Source organism: Nipponia nippon, unplaced genomic scaffold (genome assembly GCF_047370975.1).
Source record: "Nipponia nippon isolate SJK-2023a ecotype South Korea unplaced genomic scaffold, ASM4737097v1 scaffold_12, whole genome shotgun sequence".
Taxonomy (NCBI): Eukaryota; Metazoa; Chordata; class Aves; order Pelecaniformes; family Threskiornithidae; genus Nipponia; species Nipponia nippon.
This window is the reverse complement of record NW_028262313.1, coordinates 23,001,978-23,019,584: the sequence shown is the minus strand read 5'-3', so window position 1 is coordinate 23,019,584 and position 17,607 is coordinate 23,001,978. Positions and strand designations below refer to the sequence as shown.

The 17,607-nt window shown below is 47.8% G+C and overlaps 1 protein-coding gene across 2 annotated transcripts in view; it reads left to right on the top strand.

Annotated features, from left to right (window-relative positions):
• The window catches only part of EDA (ectodysplasin A), an 86,371-nt gene that overhangs the window by 42,801 nt on the left and 25,963 nt on the right, over positions 1 to 17,607 (top strand). For both annotated transcript variants that reach the window (XM_087749215.1, XM_087749213.1), the window contains exon 2: positions 10,362 to 10,467. In XM_087749215.1, the coding sequence (XP_087605341.1) occupies positions 10,362 to 10,467 (106 nt within the window). The remainder of the gene's footprint in view (positions 1 to 10,361; positions 10,468 to 17,607) is intronic.

Genomic DNA, 17,607 nt, shown 5'->3' with positions numbered 1-17,607 from the left:
AAAACCGAGAATTCATGCTAATAGACAGCAGATCTCTGTCTGGCTCTGGTTCACAGCTAAATTTGATTTCCTTGGGAGACAAAAGGAACTGATTTAAGTTCCTTACCTTGCACTGACATTGATACTTTTCAGCGTTTTAACCAGCGTGTTCCCAGCGAAGTGCTTGGTTCCTGCAGGTCCGCTGCGCCCGGACTGGGAAGCCTGCAGCAGGAATCTCTTACTCCTGCTACCATTAAAAAATTCACTACAGGTGTCTTCATACATGGTGTTAAACTCGGCTTTGACCTTGTTCCACCTCACATCTGGGTTGTGTTTTTAGCTTTCCCTTTCAGTGCCGACAGGTGTAATAAATTGGAAGCCTCAGCCCTTGCTCTGTGCTGTCCATAGCGTAGGCGCTGCTGAGGCGGTGTCCGCCTGCAGCGCCAGCGGCATCACGTCTGCGTCCAGCGTCCTCACGGGAGGCACCGCTCACCTCCAGACCAAGGGAGCTCCACAGAAGGGTGTCTTGAGACAAGCGTTCGGGCAAACCACCTTGTAAACCAAATGACGGTCTTCTAGGCTTGAGATGGTGCTGGTTTGGTGTCAAATTCAGCTATCTAGGTGCTCCTACAAAGTCATAGTTGTGATGTACGTATAACCCAGGGATTTGGACTGTGTACCTGGCTCCATTTTATGCTGGAAACAAATTTTATATGGAGACTTATGACAGAAGCTGTGTTTCTCGGGGTTGTATGGGTTGTTTTGCCTGTGCTGAAGGAATGCCAGGACCCTTCCTTCTCTGAAGTTACGCTCTTCCCTTCTCCATGGGAAGCAAAGCCATCTGCCTGCTGCTGCTGCCCTGTGCTTACTTGTCAGGGTTTAAGTGCATTTGCTTCAGGTTCCCGGAGTTGATAGAAAGTAAAAAGCGAATGGTACGTTCAGTTGGATCAGGTTTTCCCTTCACTTACGCTTTTATTTCTTATTTTTTTAAAAAAAAGTGCAGAAAGCACCACTGTTCATAGAGTTGTTCACTGAAGTCTCCTCTCCCATGATTGACTTCTATTTTAGACATGCTAGAGTGAAATCCTTGGGTAGTCATCCATACGTGAACCCATGGTCAGCCCTCCCTGCTTCCAGGTGGACATAGGGGATGTCGTACGTGGACGTTGGCACCTCTCATTCCCTTGACCCACAGCCCAGATGTGGCTGCTAAGGGAAATCATGAAAACAATGCCATGAGGAGTTATTCTCCAGTGCGGCTCGATATCAATGCTGGCCCAGAACCGCTTTCATCTTGCGTTTAGCCTGCAGCTCTGACTTGATCCTCAAGTTTTGTCTCCTCAGCAGTGTCTGTGGAGCTTGTGCTTTAATTACTGTGGCTGAGGTTTTTGCATGGGTGAAACTCTCTCTTCAGGCTAAAGTCACGTACCAGCAGCTGAAAATATGGAAGAGCAGCCATAGCCTGCATAATAAACGTTGTATACCCTTGGGCCAAGACAGGGTGGTCGCTGGAGAAGACTTGGACTCCCAAGTCAGCAGAAAGTCCTGTTGCCTGGTGGGACCACCGACACCAGGGGCTGGAAGAGCATACCTTGTGCCTTGCTGTCCCATGGGCTGCGATTGCTGGGGTTCAGCCTGGAGGATTTAAAGCACGTTGCTGTGAAAACCTCTTTTTGTGTGTGATGCTGATCTGATCCTTCACAAAGAACAGTTAACAGTTGGAAAAGCAGAAATGAATCAGCGGTGGAAATATAAATACTTGGTATGTTGAATATTGAACTAATCTAAATTTATGGAATGCGCAGGAGCTGGCTTGATCAGCTCTCCAAAGCCTCTGGACTTGACATAGTTGGAGAAACCACCATGAGACAGCACTGTACTGCTGGAAATAGGTGGTGAGGCACTTCGTGTTGGGAAGTAAGGTCTTCTGTCAGGAGCTGGGCAGTTTCAGTAGTAGTTTAGTTGGTGTACAGCTTTAACTTGCCTTCCTGCCTGCATTGTTGGAATTTGCTACCTGTAGTAGATGTTCAGAGGGTGACCTGCTCCTGATTTTGAGGGTCTTCTGGTAGGGGAAAAAAATGCTTTTGTTTTAAGGTAGGCTTGTTTCTGGAAAATGGTGTGGCATTCGGTGTGTTAGTTTGATCTAGCCATTTTACTACTTCCAAATTAAATTTCAAAATATTTACTCTGTGGTCTGGTTTCCCTTCATTGGGACAGGTTACCAATTTTGGCAGTAAAAGCTTGGTAGCTGTAACTGTGGGGGTTTGCAGCATGCAAAACGATGACCGCTGGCGTAGATCTAGGACCACAGCTTCAAGCTCTGTAACACACGGAAAGGAGGAAGGGAGAGGAAAGTTTCTGGGAAGGGTTCAGTTCTGAAGGAAAGTTTGAGTTGTGTTATACCCTCCAATGGCAATTAATTCACTGCATTCGTTGCTTTGTAATGAGGCTTGAACTGATAACTGGCAATCGGATTTAATGTTCTGTGCTGAAAAATACAGTGGCTTCCCTGGGTAATGAAGTTAAAATACCAATAAAATCTTAGGAAAATATGCTCCCTCCTCTTTTATTGTTCTCTAATGATTTTCTGTTACCGCAGTGCCTAGAAGACCCGGGAGTGACTCACTGGTCTTCTGAAAACTGGGATTGCGCAGTCCTCTTTGGAAAGGCTTTTCAACCCAAGGACAGAAATGCTTGGCAGATCGAAAGCATCTCAAATCCGCTTCTTAAAAGCGGTGGTGGCATATTAGGGGCCATAGCTTTACTGAGGCGGGCATTCCTGCCCACTGGCAGGAGCTGGTGCAGTGCCTCTGGTCCATGGCATTACCTGGTCCACCTCCATCTATGAGACCAAGGTCGTTTCTGTTTTCTAATGGTCAAATACTTGCTTGGCTCCTTGGTCGTCACTCGTTATGAAGCTTCTCATAAGTATTGGGATGGAGATGGCTGTGCTGTTTCAGCTCCCACCCAGAGGCATAGCTCAGTCCCTCCTTCCACCCAAACTTCCCGCCTGGCTTTGGATAAGCTCCGTAGCATCGCTGGTGCTTTTATTCTCTAGATTATAGAATTGCTTTGCCTCATAGCTTTGGGTGAAAAAAGCTTTTGAAGATCACCGTTGGGTCTAAAAGCCTCAGCGAGGATCCTTGCGTGCAGATCAGAACGAGGGGGAATTGTGGTGGGTTTTGTGTCAACTCCAAGTTGATGGTTTGGGCCCCTGGGACCTCGGGCTTCAGGGTGAATAGCTGGCGAGAGCGGGGGTGTGGCTGGCGTCAGGGGCGGAGGGGTGATGGAGCCACGAGAGCGATGAAGGGATGAGAAGAGTTATGGACAGTCTTGAAGGAGAGGACCATACTTGAGCTTTCACGCAGGAAAAAAAGCCAGTGGAGAGGTTTGCAGAGGACAACGTGTAATCTGCTTCAGACCCCTGGAGAGGACGCATGCAGCAGAGCTGGGCTGAAAACACCAGATTTGGGGGAGGAAAAGGGGTTATAGAATCGTGGCTTATAGAAAGTATAATCTCTGCTCTCTCCATCGCTCTCTCTGCCCAGGGTCTGGCTGATGGCATGCATCGCGTTACGAGAGGTTTGCATTCAGGGCTATGGCTTGTCTTGCCGACAAGACATTGTGTCTGAATCCTTGTCACACAGAAATGGGAACTGTTTACTCTTCTGCTTCTTGCATTTTTACGAGGAAAAAAGTAATGATGACAAAAACAAGGCTTAAAATATGTTGAATGGGGCTTTTATTCAATAAGGCAAAGCTACTCTCCAAGCTTCTTTCTAGTCTGTTTGAAAATAAATAATCTACTTAATTTTTTTTGCACCACGTGTTACCAGAGGCGAATTTCTGATGGAGGACAATGGGGCTGATATTCAAGTAGCTGCTACTCTGAACCGCAACCTCTGACGGCTGAACTTCAGAGCACCAGAAAAACAACAGTATTGCTTGCAAAGAATGCCTCTACAGGGTTTGGGCTTGTTATTAGCCTTCTCGCGCTAATGATCTCCAAAATTGCAAACGATGAGGGAATTTGACTTTAACAATACCATTAAACAATAATGCAAGAGGATGATTTCATGCTTTTTTTTTTTTCCTCTGGTGCTTTAAGATATTGTGCTGTAGGAGAGTGTGGGTTTTATTGATTAGATCTAAAGCTGGCTGGTCTAGCTTTCTCATGATTAATTGGAAGCTGACTTTGTAATACAGCGTGTGAAGAAGTCTTTGGGGGTTTTGTTAGTGATAAATGCACTCTGAAAGACTTTGCAAGAATGCACTTTTCACTGGGAAGGGCTTGTGCACCTGAACGCTTGCGTGCTTTTCCCAGCTCTGCTGTTAATCGGGAAGAAGATAGTAGTTCTTCCTACCAACTTGGCTTTGACTAAGGAAAAAAATACGTCTTTTGTGCATAATATAGGTTCGGTTGTGTTTTCCCACTTCTCTTGCTTTCAAGCTGTTTGACCATTGGAAATGCATTCCCTTGGTGTCCAGTGGCTTCCTATAAAGTGTTTCTGAGGGATGTGCGTTATTTAAGGCATTTGCAGAGGGATGCAGTTAAATACGCAAACCTTAACAGTTATTTCAGCATCCCAGCATTGTTTGTCGTGTTGCACGTGGTTTGTATGTCCAGCCATAACTCCATGGTACCTTTGGGTTTCATAGCTTGAAGAAAGTTTCCTATTTTATGGTACTTCAAAGAAAAATAATATATGTCTCTTTATTCTTACTTCTGTAGAGTGTGGAACGTCCATCCTTACAAACCAGATGAGTTTCTGAGTGACTGCAGGCTACGTTATTTTGGGGGTTCCCGCTGCGCTCCCTTGACAGCCCAGAGCAGCTTTGTTCTGCATTTCCAGAGTGGGTTCTGCATGTGGCTGCAGAGAAAATCACTGCTTTTGTATGCACGCCTTTGTTGTGCTTTATTTTGCTGAGAATAAACCAAGGTAGAACGGATTCATTCTGGTGAGGCATGCCTTCACTATTGTTTCACAGGTTATTTTGAGGTATTGTTTCCCCTGGGATTTTTCCTCTCTTTGCTTTTTGACCTTTTCGCCTCCTATAGTGATTTTCTTGATTAGAAGTATGGAGTCGTAATGGGTTTACATGGTGTTTCTAAAATTAAGGTAATTTGAGGGCTTTAAATCGGGGGAGGAGGGAAATGGCGATTGTTCCAAACTTCTCTGTCGCTGTTGCGTAACTACAGAGCAAATCCGACTTCTTGTTTGGGAGCAGGTACGTGCTCGCTGGGCTCCTCAGAAATCCTCTCGTTCTCCAGGCGCAGAGGCTGAGAGAATCAATTCCCCATGACTTTGAGGATGAGGAGTTTCAGTGAAATGACGGACCAGGGCAGTCATTTCTTTTAGACCGCCCCAGAAGGGGTGGGTGCCGTGGCCGGGGTGCTCCAGAGAAGCCCTGCCCCGCTCCAGCTGCCATGCAGGGGGCTCGGCCACTGCAGGTGTGTTTGCACATCCCCTCGGCTGGGACACCCACACTCGTGGTCCTGCTCTGCCAGCTCCGGCATCTCATCTTCCAAACCCAGCAAAGATCCAGGTCTTGCACCTCCAAATCACGAGCCCCGATTAAGGGGACGAGCGTGGGGCACCCGAGCTTAGCGGGCAAGTGCCCGTTCAAGCCCTGCAAGTGTGTTTGCTCCATATTTTCCTAAAAGGATGAAACTGATACTTGTGCAAAACGTTTCTGGGTGGTTTTAAAATGCTGGGAAGCGCTCAGCCATGGGAATGGCCACAGTGGGCCAACCAAGGCGCCTGCCCAGCTCGCTGCTTTGCTCCCCGCGCAGGGAGGGAGCCCGCAGAAGCCGTCCTTGGCGCTCAACGTGTTTTTCAGACATAAGTGTTGCTTTCAGCAACCTTCATGTCGTAATTCTGCAGTAGTGTCCAGCCAGCAGCATTTCACTGAAGGTTATTTCTCCTTTTGCATCTGTGTGGCTGCATCATATTTTGCTAGATGGGTGGCAAACATCTGCTCGTTCTGCTCTGCAAATCCTCTCCCTCGTTGCGGCCACACCAAATAACAGGGAGTAAATGAGTTTAATTTAAGGCACAACAACATGCACCCTTACGTCCAGACCAAAAGCTGCAGAGTCCAAGAGCAGCGAGTGAATATATTAATCATATCTCAGGGGGTGGCGAATGGAAAAAGCATCACTTGCTCTTCTGACCGGCGCAGCTGTGCCAGCTGCCGGTCCCCAGCCGGACAGCGTGGCCCTTCACGGCCTGACCCGGCGGCCGCGCATCCCCGACCTCCCGCAGCTGCGGCCCCTGGAACAACGGGCCCCTTGAGTCATCGGAGAGAAACTTCGCCTTCATCGGCGTGGGAGCGCGCAGCCCAGTGGGGCTCAGCGGTGCCCTGCACCCGGCAAGCAGCTTGGCCATCCCTTGCCCGGCCGTCGAGCTCCGGAGCGTGATCCTGAGCATCTCCCTCCATCCAGACGTGGACCTCTTTGAACCCCTGTCTGCTGGTCACCGTGGGTTAAGGCCGTTGCTTGCGTAATTAAAAGTGCTATGGAAGTAGGCCCTAGGAAAACTCCTCTCTGTCTTTTTGCTCGCACCATTGTGTCCATTACCAGGCTAGGCATGGATGACTGGTGGGTTACTTCTTCAGGAAATCTCGGTTTAAGGGCATTTGTCTCAAAGCAGTGTGTGCTCATAGCTGGTGTGGTCGTAATTACTGTCACGAGCTATTTTTATTGGGTTTTTTCCTAGGTAAAACGTATGTTTCGGTCATTTACCCTCACTGTCATTTCTCTTTCTGACTTGGTCTTATTAGAAAGACAGTATTTAATGGGTAGATTCCTTTTAGCCAATATTTCATATTTTTCTGACTGATCAGTGATAAGCGTGATAGAAAAATAAAACCTGGGTGAGAACAGAGTAGCAGAGTTGGGGTTGTTCAGCCTGGAGAAGAGAAGGCTCCAGGGAGACCTCCTTGTGGCTTTTCAGTATATAAAGGGGCTCCTAAGAAAGATGGAGAGAGACTTTTTACCAGGGCCTGTGGTGACAGGACAAAGGGTAAGGGTTTTAAACTGAAAGAGGGTAGGTTTAGACTGGACATAAGGAAGAAACTTTTTATGATGAGAGCGGTGAGATGCCCAGAGAAGTCGTGGATGCCCCATCATTGGAAGTGTCCAAGGTCAGGTTGGATGGGGCTTTGGGCAACTTGATCTAGTGGAAAATGTCTCTGCTGGGGTGGGGGGCATGGATTAGATGGGCTTTAAAGGTCCCTTCCAGCCCAGACTATTCTGTGATCCTATGATGGTTTCAGCAACCATCTTTATTTAAAACAAAAAATGCTCCGCAATGTTGAATGTACGTTCTCCCAGCCAAAAAAAAAATAGCTTTGTACACCACATTCATGATCTGAAGAGCCTCTTCTGAGGATGAGAGGGGGTGCAGAAGACGCTGCAGGCGACGTGGGTGGCACAAGCCACCAGTGCCTGTGACAATTCCCGTGATGGCATGCGGTGCCACGCTGCGGGACCTGCCCGGTGGCACTGCTGCGGAGGTGGCTTCTGGGAAGGTCCCCTGGCTCTCGAGGGACACGGCGGAGCTGAGCTGCTGCGTGGGGGGCTCGGGAGGAGCCCGGTGACGGGAACAGGGCAGGGGGTCGGTCCCCATTTCGGTGCTTTCCAGCGTCAGCTTTGTGGAAGCAGCAACGGAGGGCTGGGACCATGCCGATGGCTCTCGCTGCATCCATGGTGAGAGGAGGAGGAGGAGGAAGGTCCGTCTGGGTGCAGGGGCTGGGCGATGTGCTTTGGTAGCCGTAATCTGAGGTTGTGTTTTATTTGCCTTTTTTTTTAATCTGAAATTTCACATTGCTGTTACCGCTGACCAAAGCATGCTTAGAGCCCCGTTACTCGAGCTTTGTGCATAGCAAGGTTATTTTGATTAACTGTCTGGGAAAATAAACATACCGTGTCAGTCTCTCCTGTTTCCTCTTCTGAGACTAAACTGAAATGGTTTTGTTCAGATTGTGAAAAGCTTTCAAGTCTCTTAAGAAATTTTTATTGTTTCACTGAAAATGACAAAAGCCATCAATCAAAATGAGAAATCAGGGTGTTTCATCCTTTCCAAATCCTGGATTTTCCAGGTGAAACTCTTCTCTGAATTACTCCCAGCCCACTAGTAGTTGTGTTTCTTTACAGCGTGGGTGGGAGGGTGGCATGCGAGGACCCAGCTTAGACCTGGCAGGGAAGAATACCACCCCGGTGTATTTATCACTGATCTCCATGTCAGTGCCCAGGTGTGGAGGAGGAGGTGGCGTGGGGTGAGCTTAATGTGCTGGAGCTTTGCAAAACTGTGGATATTGTGTTGAAATTGTATTTGCAGTAGCAGGGAAAGGAAACCTGTTTGTTTTGACACGATTAGTGTTGTGCCATTACAAAATCTTCTCGAGTGCTTTGATTTAGTCCTGTTTTGTAAAGCTCGCATAAGAGCGCCAAGTAATAACAGCATTCAAAAGCAGGGCTGACAATCTCAGTAAAGTTTTAACCTGAATTATTATGCAATTTGTTCCTTCAATTCATTCCACAATGTTTCAACTTGATTTAAATAAGTAGTTTGAAAAAACCCTTCGCCTTTTGCTCATCCCGTGCTGTGCTTGGTTGGGTAGGTCCTGGCAGTGCCGTTGGGAGCATCCCGTGCTCCGGTTCTGGGTCAGCGTGGTGGGATGTGGGAGGGGAGGCGAGATGGGCGGAGGGGAGCTGTGCCCCTTGTTCCCTCCGTTTGCTAAGGCTTGTTGGAAGTGAGAGCCTCCGGTTTTCCATCCAACGCCGTGCCTGCTCCTTCCCTAGGTAAATGAGTGCCAGCTTTTACTTGTCCTTGCTTTTTTAGGTAGTTTTACAAGTATAACTGTGCGCGTGGTGAGGCTGTGAGGAGCTGGTCCCAGGCCATCCCGCGGCATTTCGGGGTCCTTTCGGACACGACATCATTGCAATGACAAAACGTCGGGAATCGCGGTCAACGCAGACCTGCCTGCGCACAGGCGGAAAGAAATAGCAACAGCTTGGGAATTTGGGAAACCCTTTGGTATCCCAAATCCCGGTCATGAGACTGCATTGGGACTTGGTGGAATAAAGCAAGCTGCAAATGGAAGAGCCAGCGGCTGCTCGTTAGGAAGCGGGAATGGGATGCTCTGAGGCTGGGAGAGTGTGTGCATGGGAAATAGCTTGGGAATAGGCATTTGTGAGCGGAGGGATGCACCCCCCCGCACCCTGATGGGTGGGAGAGGGGAGGCGACAGCCCCAGGGCACGTCAAAAGCACAGAGACCTTCAGTGATTATTACTTTTGATAGGGACTTTTATGGCCTGTCGCTTAACGAGCCACCCTTTTAACTAGCAATTCACGGAAGGACTTTATTCTTCTCTGCTATTTCAAAGATGCTTTTGATGCCACAGGTTTTGTTCTCAGAACAATAACGCGCTTGATAACCTTTGGTGCTGCTTTTTTGAAGCCTCTTCGTTCTCATCTTAGGCTGTATCTGGCTTGTGTGTGCATTTGTGGCTTAAATAACTGCGATCAGGTTTCTGCAGCTTAAAGAAAACCCCATCCTGGTCAGAGCAGCCCTGGTTGTTGGCGGTGCAGTAACACGCAGAACAAGGGTTTTGGTTTATTTTTTCATCTTTCATGAAATTCCTTATTTAGGAAGTGGAAATACTGGGGGAAATGCCACTGGCAATGAGCTGGGTAGCTGGGAGGACTGGTGAAGCTTCTAAATCAAAATTCCAGTTTCTGGGTAGGGATGTTGATTTAATAACTGTCAAAGAGTTTTTAATGCAGCAACTATTTTTTTCATGAATAAGAGGTTGCTACATAACATTTTTGCCTCTCGGCAAAAATCATGTTATAAAGATGTACTTGCTCTAGGTTTAAAGTGTTAATTTATGTGGTATACTGAATTGGATTTAAAGGTCCCTGAAGACCTTTGAATCTCAGTAGCTAATGAGGCTTGCAGAAGAGAGCCTGAGAGAGGAAAAACTTACTGGCAGTGAGTAATACTGGTGAAAGAGCTCCAGGATTGAGCAAGTTTTGCAGAGAAGAATTAGAAATGATCGCATTGGCATTTGGGGCATTTGATTATTTCCAGCTATAGATCTCTCCTGATGCCGCCTGCGTCCCTGCCCCATGCTTCTCCCTGCCACAACCCTTCAAGTTGAGTTTTTCCAAATCCTAGACTGCATCCAAGGGGACACAGCTCCTTGCGGTTCCCCTTGGGATGAGCTGGGTGTCCATGAGCAGCCATCTCGTGTCTCCCCCAGGGCTCAGCAGAGCTGTTCCCAATGGAAAGGATTTGGCGATCAGGCTCCAATCTCTCTGCTCAGCTCAGCCATCCTTGCCAAAGATGCTTACACTTGTCCTTCTTCTTCCAGCTGGCCTTGCTGAACTTCTTTCACCCTGAAGAAAAGCTGCACGTTGGAGAAGAAGGTAGACGCGTCCGTCGAAATAAACGGAGTAAAGGCAGTGAAGGGCCAGACGGTGAGTCCCGCTTTGTTCCTTGCTGCTGCGCTTCTCGTCTTTGCACAGGCGAGCAGAAGACTGGCAGGTTTTTTTCAGGTCATGGTTATGATCATGGTACAGAGTTCTGTATGTGGGGGGGAAAAAAAAGTGGCATCTTGTGGCTTTTAATTTTGATTGCCTTCCAGATGAGGAATTCCAGTAGTTCTGATTTCTGCAACTGTAGGTCTAGTCGTTTTGTGCAAATTAATGCTGCTTAGTAGCTTCATCCTTGACTCTTCTTCTTCAATACTGAGGCTCTGTACTCATTTAAGGCTATAATTTGTACTTATATACCTATATTTGTTGTTCCGTACACCTGTGTGTGCTTAAAATCATCAAGTAGCTATTCGTAGTCTAACAAACAGCTTGAACATCTGCATCACAAAATGGTAACTGGGTTCTAACGGGGTTTCGCAGTGCAGCGGAGGGTCTCCGGTGAGTTCGAAGCCCATGTGAAGGGAAGTCAGAGTTGTACAGAGCTTGTATTAAGAGAGCGTGGAGTTACAAAAAAAAATCACAATTATGTATCTGTGATTTGATAAATATAAAACAAGTATGTGTGATACAAACCCCAGGGGCACCGGGCTTCCTTGGTGGCCCTGGTGCTGAGTGGTAGCCCAAGGCCTCCCTGGTGTGGCAGTGCTGTCTGTCCTCACGGGCTGTGGGGCGGCAGCGGCTCCTTCCCTTCGCCGTCACCGTCCCTTGGCGAGAGTGTCGTCCCCCACGTGTCCTGCTCTGCTACGCTCGGATGCCAAAGCCCTTCTCTTGTATCTGGTCTCTGCTTCAGACCTTCTGGTTGGTTTCGGACTTGGTGTCCGACAACGTGCCTCCCCTACATGACGGTCCCACTGCCCGCTCCGTGATGGGATGGGCCATACCATGATCAGTGCGCCTTATGCGAGCACTAAATATTGCAACTTGGTGCTGTCTGATAGGGGGTTGTCTTAAAGCATTTTAATCTTTAATCTGGGAAGTTCTGGGAGACGGAGGCCATTCCAGATGGCTGCAAAGGCGCTGAGGATGCGGCGGTGGGAGCTGGGTGGGTGGGTTATGGCTTTGCAGGATGAGGGACTGCAGCGACTTGCTGTGGGTAGGGTCTGGGAGATACGGCCAGAACTAGATAAAGCCTTCTGCCTGAAAGACTGGGAAAGGGCAGCCTGGCAGCCCTCCCTGCCGCATGAGACACAGCAGGGGAAAGCGCGGTTTTCTGGGGTTTTGAAGCCGCTCACGCAGCAGAGTCACGGCAGCCAAGAGAGCTGTAGGGAAGGGACGGGGAGGCAGGCGACAAGGAGCACGTCCCTGGAGCGGGTCATGGCGTGCCACCCCTCGGACGTGGTGGTGATTCCCAGGGGATCCCCAGGAGCTGCGCTCTGCGTGCCGAACGGCTGGCTCTTCACGCGGCAGGGGTCCTCTAAAGCCCCTGGACATCTGAAGGGTGCTTTAAAATCGAAAACGAACCCTGCCAAAATTATATCTCATGCTTGAGGTCATGTAATGTCACCTTTTTTGTTCTTCTAAATCCTTAGGTAGAGCATAACTTGGGATAAGTACTGCAACGTCTTTATTGCACCAAAAATGCTCTCAACACTTCTTGAGAACTTAAGCAATAAATACCCAAATAATTAAAACTAACTTCACCTTCAGTCCCTTCCCCCAGCTTGAATCCTGCCTGATTTCAGCATGAGGAATTATATTTCCAGTGCTGTCTGTTCATGATCGCCCAGCTACCCTGAGACGTAAGGAGGCTTCCCGAATCGAGCTCCTGGAAGAGTTCCCACGCTTTCCTACTGCAGAAAAGCACAACTCCGTTTCTGTACGGAGAGGAGAAGGGGACTGGATGCCAGGGAAAGCAAGGAAAAAAATAACAGAGTAGTGGTCTGTGCGTCGCTTGGTGCCTGCGATGCCCAAGTCCTGACTGCGGTGCAGACCTCTTGGCTAGGATTACTTTTGCTCTCCAGCAACCTGGCTCCATGAGTTTCCCATCTCCCCCGAAGCCTTCACAGTTTCACAGTGGAAAAGTGTTTCCCTGTGGCTTTGCTCCAAGAAAGAGCTTCGTGAAACTCCCCGGATTCCTCCTCCCTGAAACGCTGACAAGTATGATGCATTTGGGACAGACTCCCTGAGTGATTCCAGCTAAATGTGGTCCATCATCTTTAGAGCCGGTGTCACTCGGATGCTCAGATGGCTCAGGCAGGATCCAAGTCCTTTTGCACCGACTCCTTGAAATCTATTCCAGCGTCTTCACAAGTCGCTTGTATCAGTAGCAAGTTCCCACTGTGTGCGAGCGGTGCAAGCGGAGTGCTGCGGGCAGATGTTGGGGGAACGAGCCTGGTCCGTCAGGCCGCCTCAGCGCTGCATTTTTCTTGCCAGATGTGCAGAGAATCGCTGCGCGGTGCCAAATAGATGCTGAAAGTCGGTGGGCTAACGCGGGCTTTCCTCGTCGCCCTTGTGCCTGGGTGAAAACATGTCGTACTTTTATATCTTGCAGTCCTTTCCCAGGTCTCCTTCACGTTCCCTGGATGCCTCAGAGCTGAGTCACTCCAGAACCGTAGCACACTTCCCCCAGTTATATATGGCTTTTTGTAAATTAGGGGGTTTGACCCCATAGGGTGATGAGGATCGTTTTCCCAGTGACATTAGCAAGGTGGCTTGTGTTGGCACGCAGTTACTTAGTGTTTGGCCATCCCAGTTTTACTAGGTAGAGCGGTATTTAACAAGTGTAAGCTGTCAGGGTAGGGATTGACCTTGTAACAACCGTAAAATCAATAAATAAACAGAATAGCTTTCTTGTGTAACTTGTGCTGTTTGTTTTAGACCTACATGAAGGAATCTTTTTAGAGAAGGGCAATGAATCATTAAAAAAAAAAAAAAAAAAAATCAAGTCACGGTACTGATAACACCGTTTTCTTCGTGAGTTTTGCAAAGGGAAAGTTGATCACATCTTTGATCTCCAAAGAGCCTCCAGAAGATAAAAGTGGATGAACTATAAATTCCCAGGAGGAAGGAGATGTGCTTTCCACTTGAGGCCTCGCTAATATTTATCTGGAATTAATTTTATGAACTTTCAAGTCCTTTCACACATGTAGTGAAAGACCAAAGTGATATGAGTGTGGAAGCCCTGGCTGGAGGAAGGCTGCTCTGTCCTCTCCATGGCTGTTTGAGTCCTGCTCATCCTGGTACCAACACCGGGTCGGCTTCGATGATTTATAAATGTCAAAGATAACACGGTTCCGTTCCTAAAAGTTTGTTTCTTTTAGGAAAATTTGCTTTTGAGTCTTTTGCTGTGAAAAAGGTGGTTTTGAGACAGGTCAGAGCTGGTCCCACGGGGCGGGAGGAGGGTGACGGCCATGGCCAAGCACGGAGCCACAGGGATGGGACATGGGAGGCCACAAGCAGCAAAGCTGCTTCGGTGCCGCTTTGTTGCTTGCTGAAAAACCCCAAGAAAAAATTGTGTGCAATAGTCCAAAGCTATCGGTTGGATCCCGTCACTTCCAAACATTACTCCAGTATTTCAAGGGCTCCTTTGAGGACTCCAGCTTCAGTCCTCCAGCCCGCTTGTCATGTTTTATGATCGTGTTTGCTTAATTTTTGTTTGTGTCCCTCCACGCACAGCGCCCTGGAACCAATTAAAGAAGCCGAGGTCGTGTCCCAGGCCGAGGTGCCAGCCTGGCTCCCTCTCTGCTGGCCATCGGTCCAGCCTTGTGCTGGTGTGGTCACCCTGCCGCGGGCAGAGGGGGTTAAGGGGAGGCTGGTCCTGTCCCTCCTGAGGAGCGCAGATCATTTTTCAAGCCAGCTCCCTGTCCCTGCCACCAAACCCAGCATTTGCACAGCTTTAAATATTGCCACTATTTTTTTTCTGCTCGTCAAGGACCAGGATTGTCCCCTTTACAGCTCCGTTTTACGGTGTTCTTTCTACTTTGCGTTACCAGCTCCACCTGTCACTTAATTTGCTTTAGTTCACTAAAACTTGACCTTCTCCAGTGTCTCTCTTTTATTTTTCTCTTTTTCCCCTCCTTCCTTTTTGTCTTGGTGTATTTATGCTGCTGTGGAACCGCTGTTGCTCCCAGATCAACAAATCATTCTGGAGCTGGTAATTAGCAACAGTTGTGCTAAAAGGAACCATCAAGAATGTTAAATTAGTCCACTTTTAAATAAACTGTGTATGAAATGTTAGATCTCTATTCCCAGAGCACCAGTAAAAATGCTGCTGACTCTTTGCTAACAAAGCCAAAATATGGGAGTAGCATGGTTGTAACTACAGAGACAATTCTGTGCTCTTGAGGTTATAAATAATGACAGAGCATTTACAAAGCAGATGTCAATAGGACTCTTTAAAAAACATTGTTTTAAAAAAAAAAACCAACTAGTTTCTTTTTCTCCTACTTTCATCTCTGTTCCCAGTTAGATCCCTGCCGTGCTGCTTTCCTGGTTTGTTTGGTTTTTGCTTTTTGGTTTGGGGTTTTTTTTTTTCCCTTCCTAGATTTTTTCATATTGAGCTTGGTGAGAAACATAAGTGATTGTTACCCATTCTTTGATTTGGAGCATGGCAGCTGGGAAGAGGCTGAGCAGATGGCTGTCCTTAAGCTGACAACAATTTGGTTCCTACTACTTTGGCAGTCCTTGCTGCCGAGGAAAGTCCTTGATGAGAACTCGCGGGTTTCAACGCTGCAAACGGCTTTTGTCGAAATGAAAATTAAATTCAGGGAGAGCAGAAGCGCATCTCCATCCCTGCTTCTACCTGGAGCTTTGGAAATGATGTGTCAGCTACGCGTGTTCAGTGTTTCACCTTGTTGGTATTCATTGGTGGTTTAGGATGGGTTTAGGGTGGGTTTAGGGTGGTTTAGCAGGTAGCTGATGCCAGAGCCTGGCTGGGGGTGCCTGGCTCCCTCTGTGCCCCTGGGCAGCCCCCGCTTACGCAGGTGCCGCGTCTCAGCCGTCCCCGTCCCCCCCTCCTGACCTGGCGGCGCTGACGATGCAATAGGGCTTTTTTTTTTTTTTTTTTTTGTTATATCCAGATCACAATAGCGACTTTTCCTGCTGGCTTCCTCTCCTTTGGAAAGGGCAGGTTCGTCCCTCTGCCTCCAGAACAATCGGTGCCTTTGTGTCGGCCCCGTGCAATTCCCCAAAGCCCAGGCATTCCCAGAAACGCAGATGCACGAAGGGCGATAGAGCCTTATTGTGCTCCGAAACCATGGTGATGAGCACTCAGTAAATACAGAACATTTCCTGGATACTGGAGCGCAGGGGACGGTCCCAAAAGAAAGGCTCGCCACAAAGTGCTTGCACTTACTCATTTTCCCCAGAATTTCTCCGTGATTTCCCCCAAAATGGGAGAATGGAAGAATTAAGATGATGTTTGAATCTTCATGGACAGTCTCCATCCCTTTCCTGTGGCATCGCTGTCAGTATATGTTATTACTACAGTAAAATTAAGACTACAGCTCATTTACAGATCCGTACCTACATGCTATACCTGTGCTTATTATAATAAGGCAGGCTACTTGTATAAGGTGTTATACCCCAGGCACTTTTCTGTCTTGAAGATATATTGATAAAAATATAGGTAACTAAGCCAAAATACAGGTAACTAACTGTTTCAGACCAGGGTCTTGTGTCGGTGCTCATTTCTAACCAACATTTCCACTGAGACAGATCCAGAGAAGCTTAACAACTGTCTGAAAACCCAGAATAATATTTCGGTCCTGCTTTCAGCTCTGTTACAGCAGTGGTAGGTTAATACTGTGTCATTTCTGGAAACAAATGAAAGCAAAGGTGAAGGTGATATTAAAGGGGATCTTCTCGCTCTAGGTATAACTTTTAAGAGAATACATTTTTAGACAGCTGAAGCATCTTCAGCGTATCCTTGGTTCAAACTACCCTGAATTCATTTTTTTTAATACTGAAATAACTCTGAGGTCAAATTCACTGCAGTGTCCATTAGCAAGCTTTGCTGAAGCCTGTCTTGGGAAGCCATAGGCGGTGGTTTGTCATCCAGCAGCATGTTATGGTAGATAGCCAAGCAAGACGTAATTTGAGGGAAGCTCCACGTAGCCCGAGCGCATTGGGAAAGCAGAGGTGTTAACATCCAGGCTTGAGCCAGTGTGCTAGTTCAGCTTAAAGATTTTGGAGTCACTTTCTGTACCTAGAAGGGGCATGATGTGGAAAGCCTGGTGGTGATGTTTGTTCCTGCAGTCTGCGTCGAGGGTGATGTTTTCAGGAGGATGTGCTGCATCAGCCAGCAAGAAGGAACCAGGCTCTGAAAACTGCTGGAGTCCAGAGTTCCTCGTTGAACTCTGCTATGTGCTGTCCCAACTGGATGCATAAATGTTAAAAGCACTTAACTTGCTGGGAGAGGCACAAGCCCAATTGCGTGGCGGCCGTGATGAGGAATTGTTCCAGGTCGCAGGGTTCACAGTGTAATGATCAACATGTCCTGATCCATACGCAACCTCCATTTGCCTCCTGTCTTCTTCACCAGCCCTTCCAGTTGTGATCCGGATTGCTCCAAAAGAAACTCTGCTTCATTATTCTTAATATTTATAAAGCCATGATTAGGTGCTGTTGATTTGTTCCATCGACAGAGCTGCTTTGGTGTGTATTTGTCCTCCCCTGGTACCTCCCATCTGGTTCAGACAAGGTGGTGGGATGACTGCGGAAAGGTTTGGAGATGCAGGGGATATTCAGAAGGAATTCTCTGGCCAGGTTCTCACCTCGGTTGCATTTTCAGATACTTGCGCTTCTGGGTGGCTTTCAGAGTTGTCCTGATAGATTCCCAGTGCTTAGCCTACGGTGCGTTCTTCAGCAGGCTTTGCTGAAACTTGAACTAAACTTCTAAGCTTTTTTTACAACTGCATGTTAAGCAGGGACCAACGTTATTAGAAGTGACTGGTGATTCCGTATGAATTCCACTTCTGAAAACCAGGGCTTTTCATAACGCCTCGGGTCAAATACTGAAGTTCAGGAATCTCAGATAGTTTCTTCTGTTACAAAACACGGCCAGGACTAATGAGAGGAGAGCAGATGTTCCAGCCGGGTAGGAATGCAATTGCATCTGAACTATGTGTGCATCTGAACTACGGATGCCGTGCACCGAACGCTGTAAATGCTGAACTCAACTAG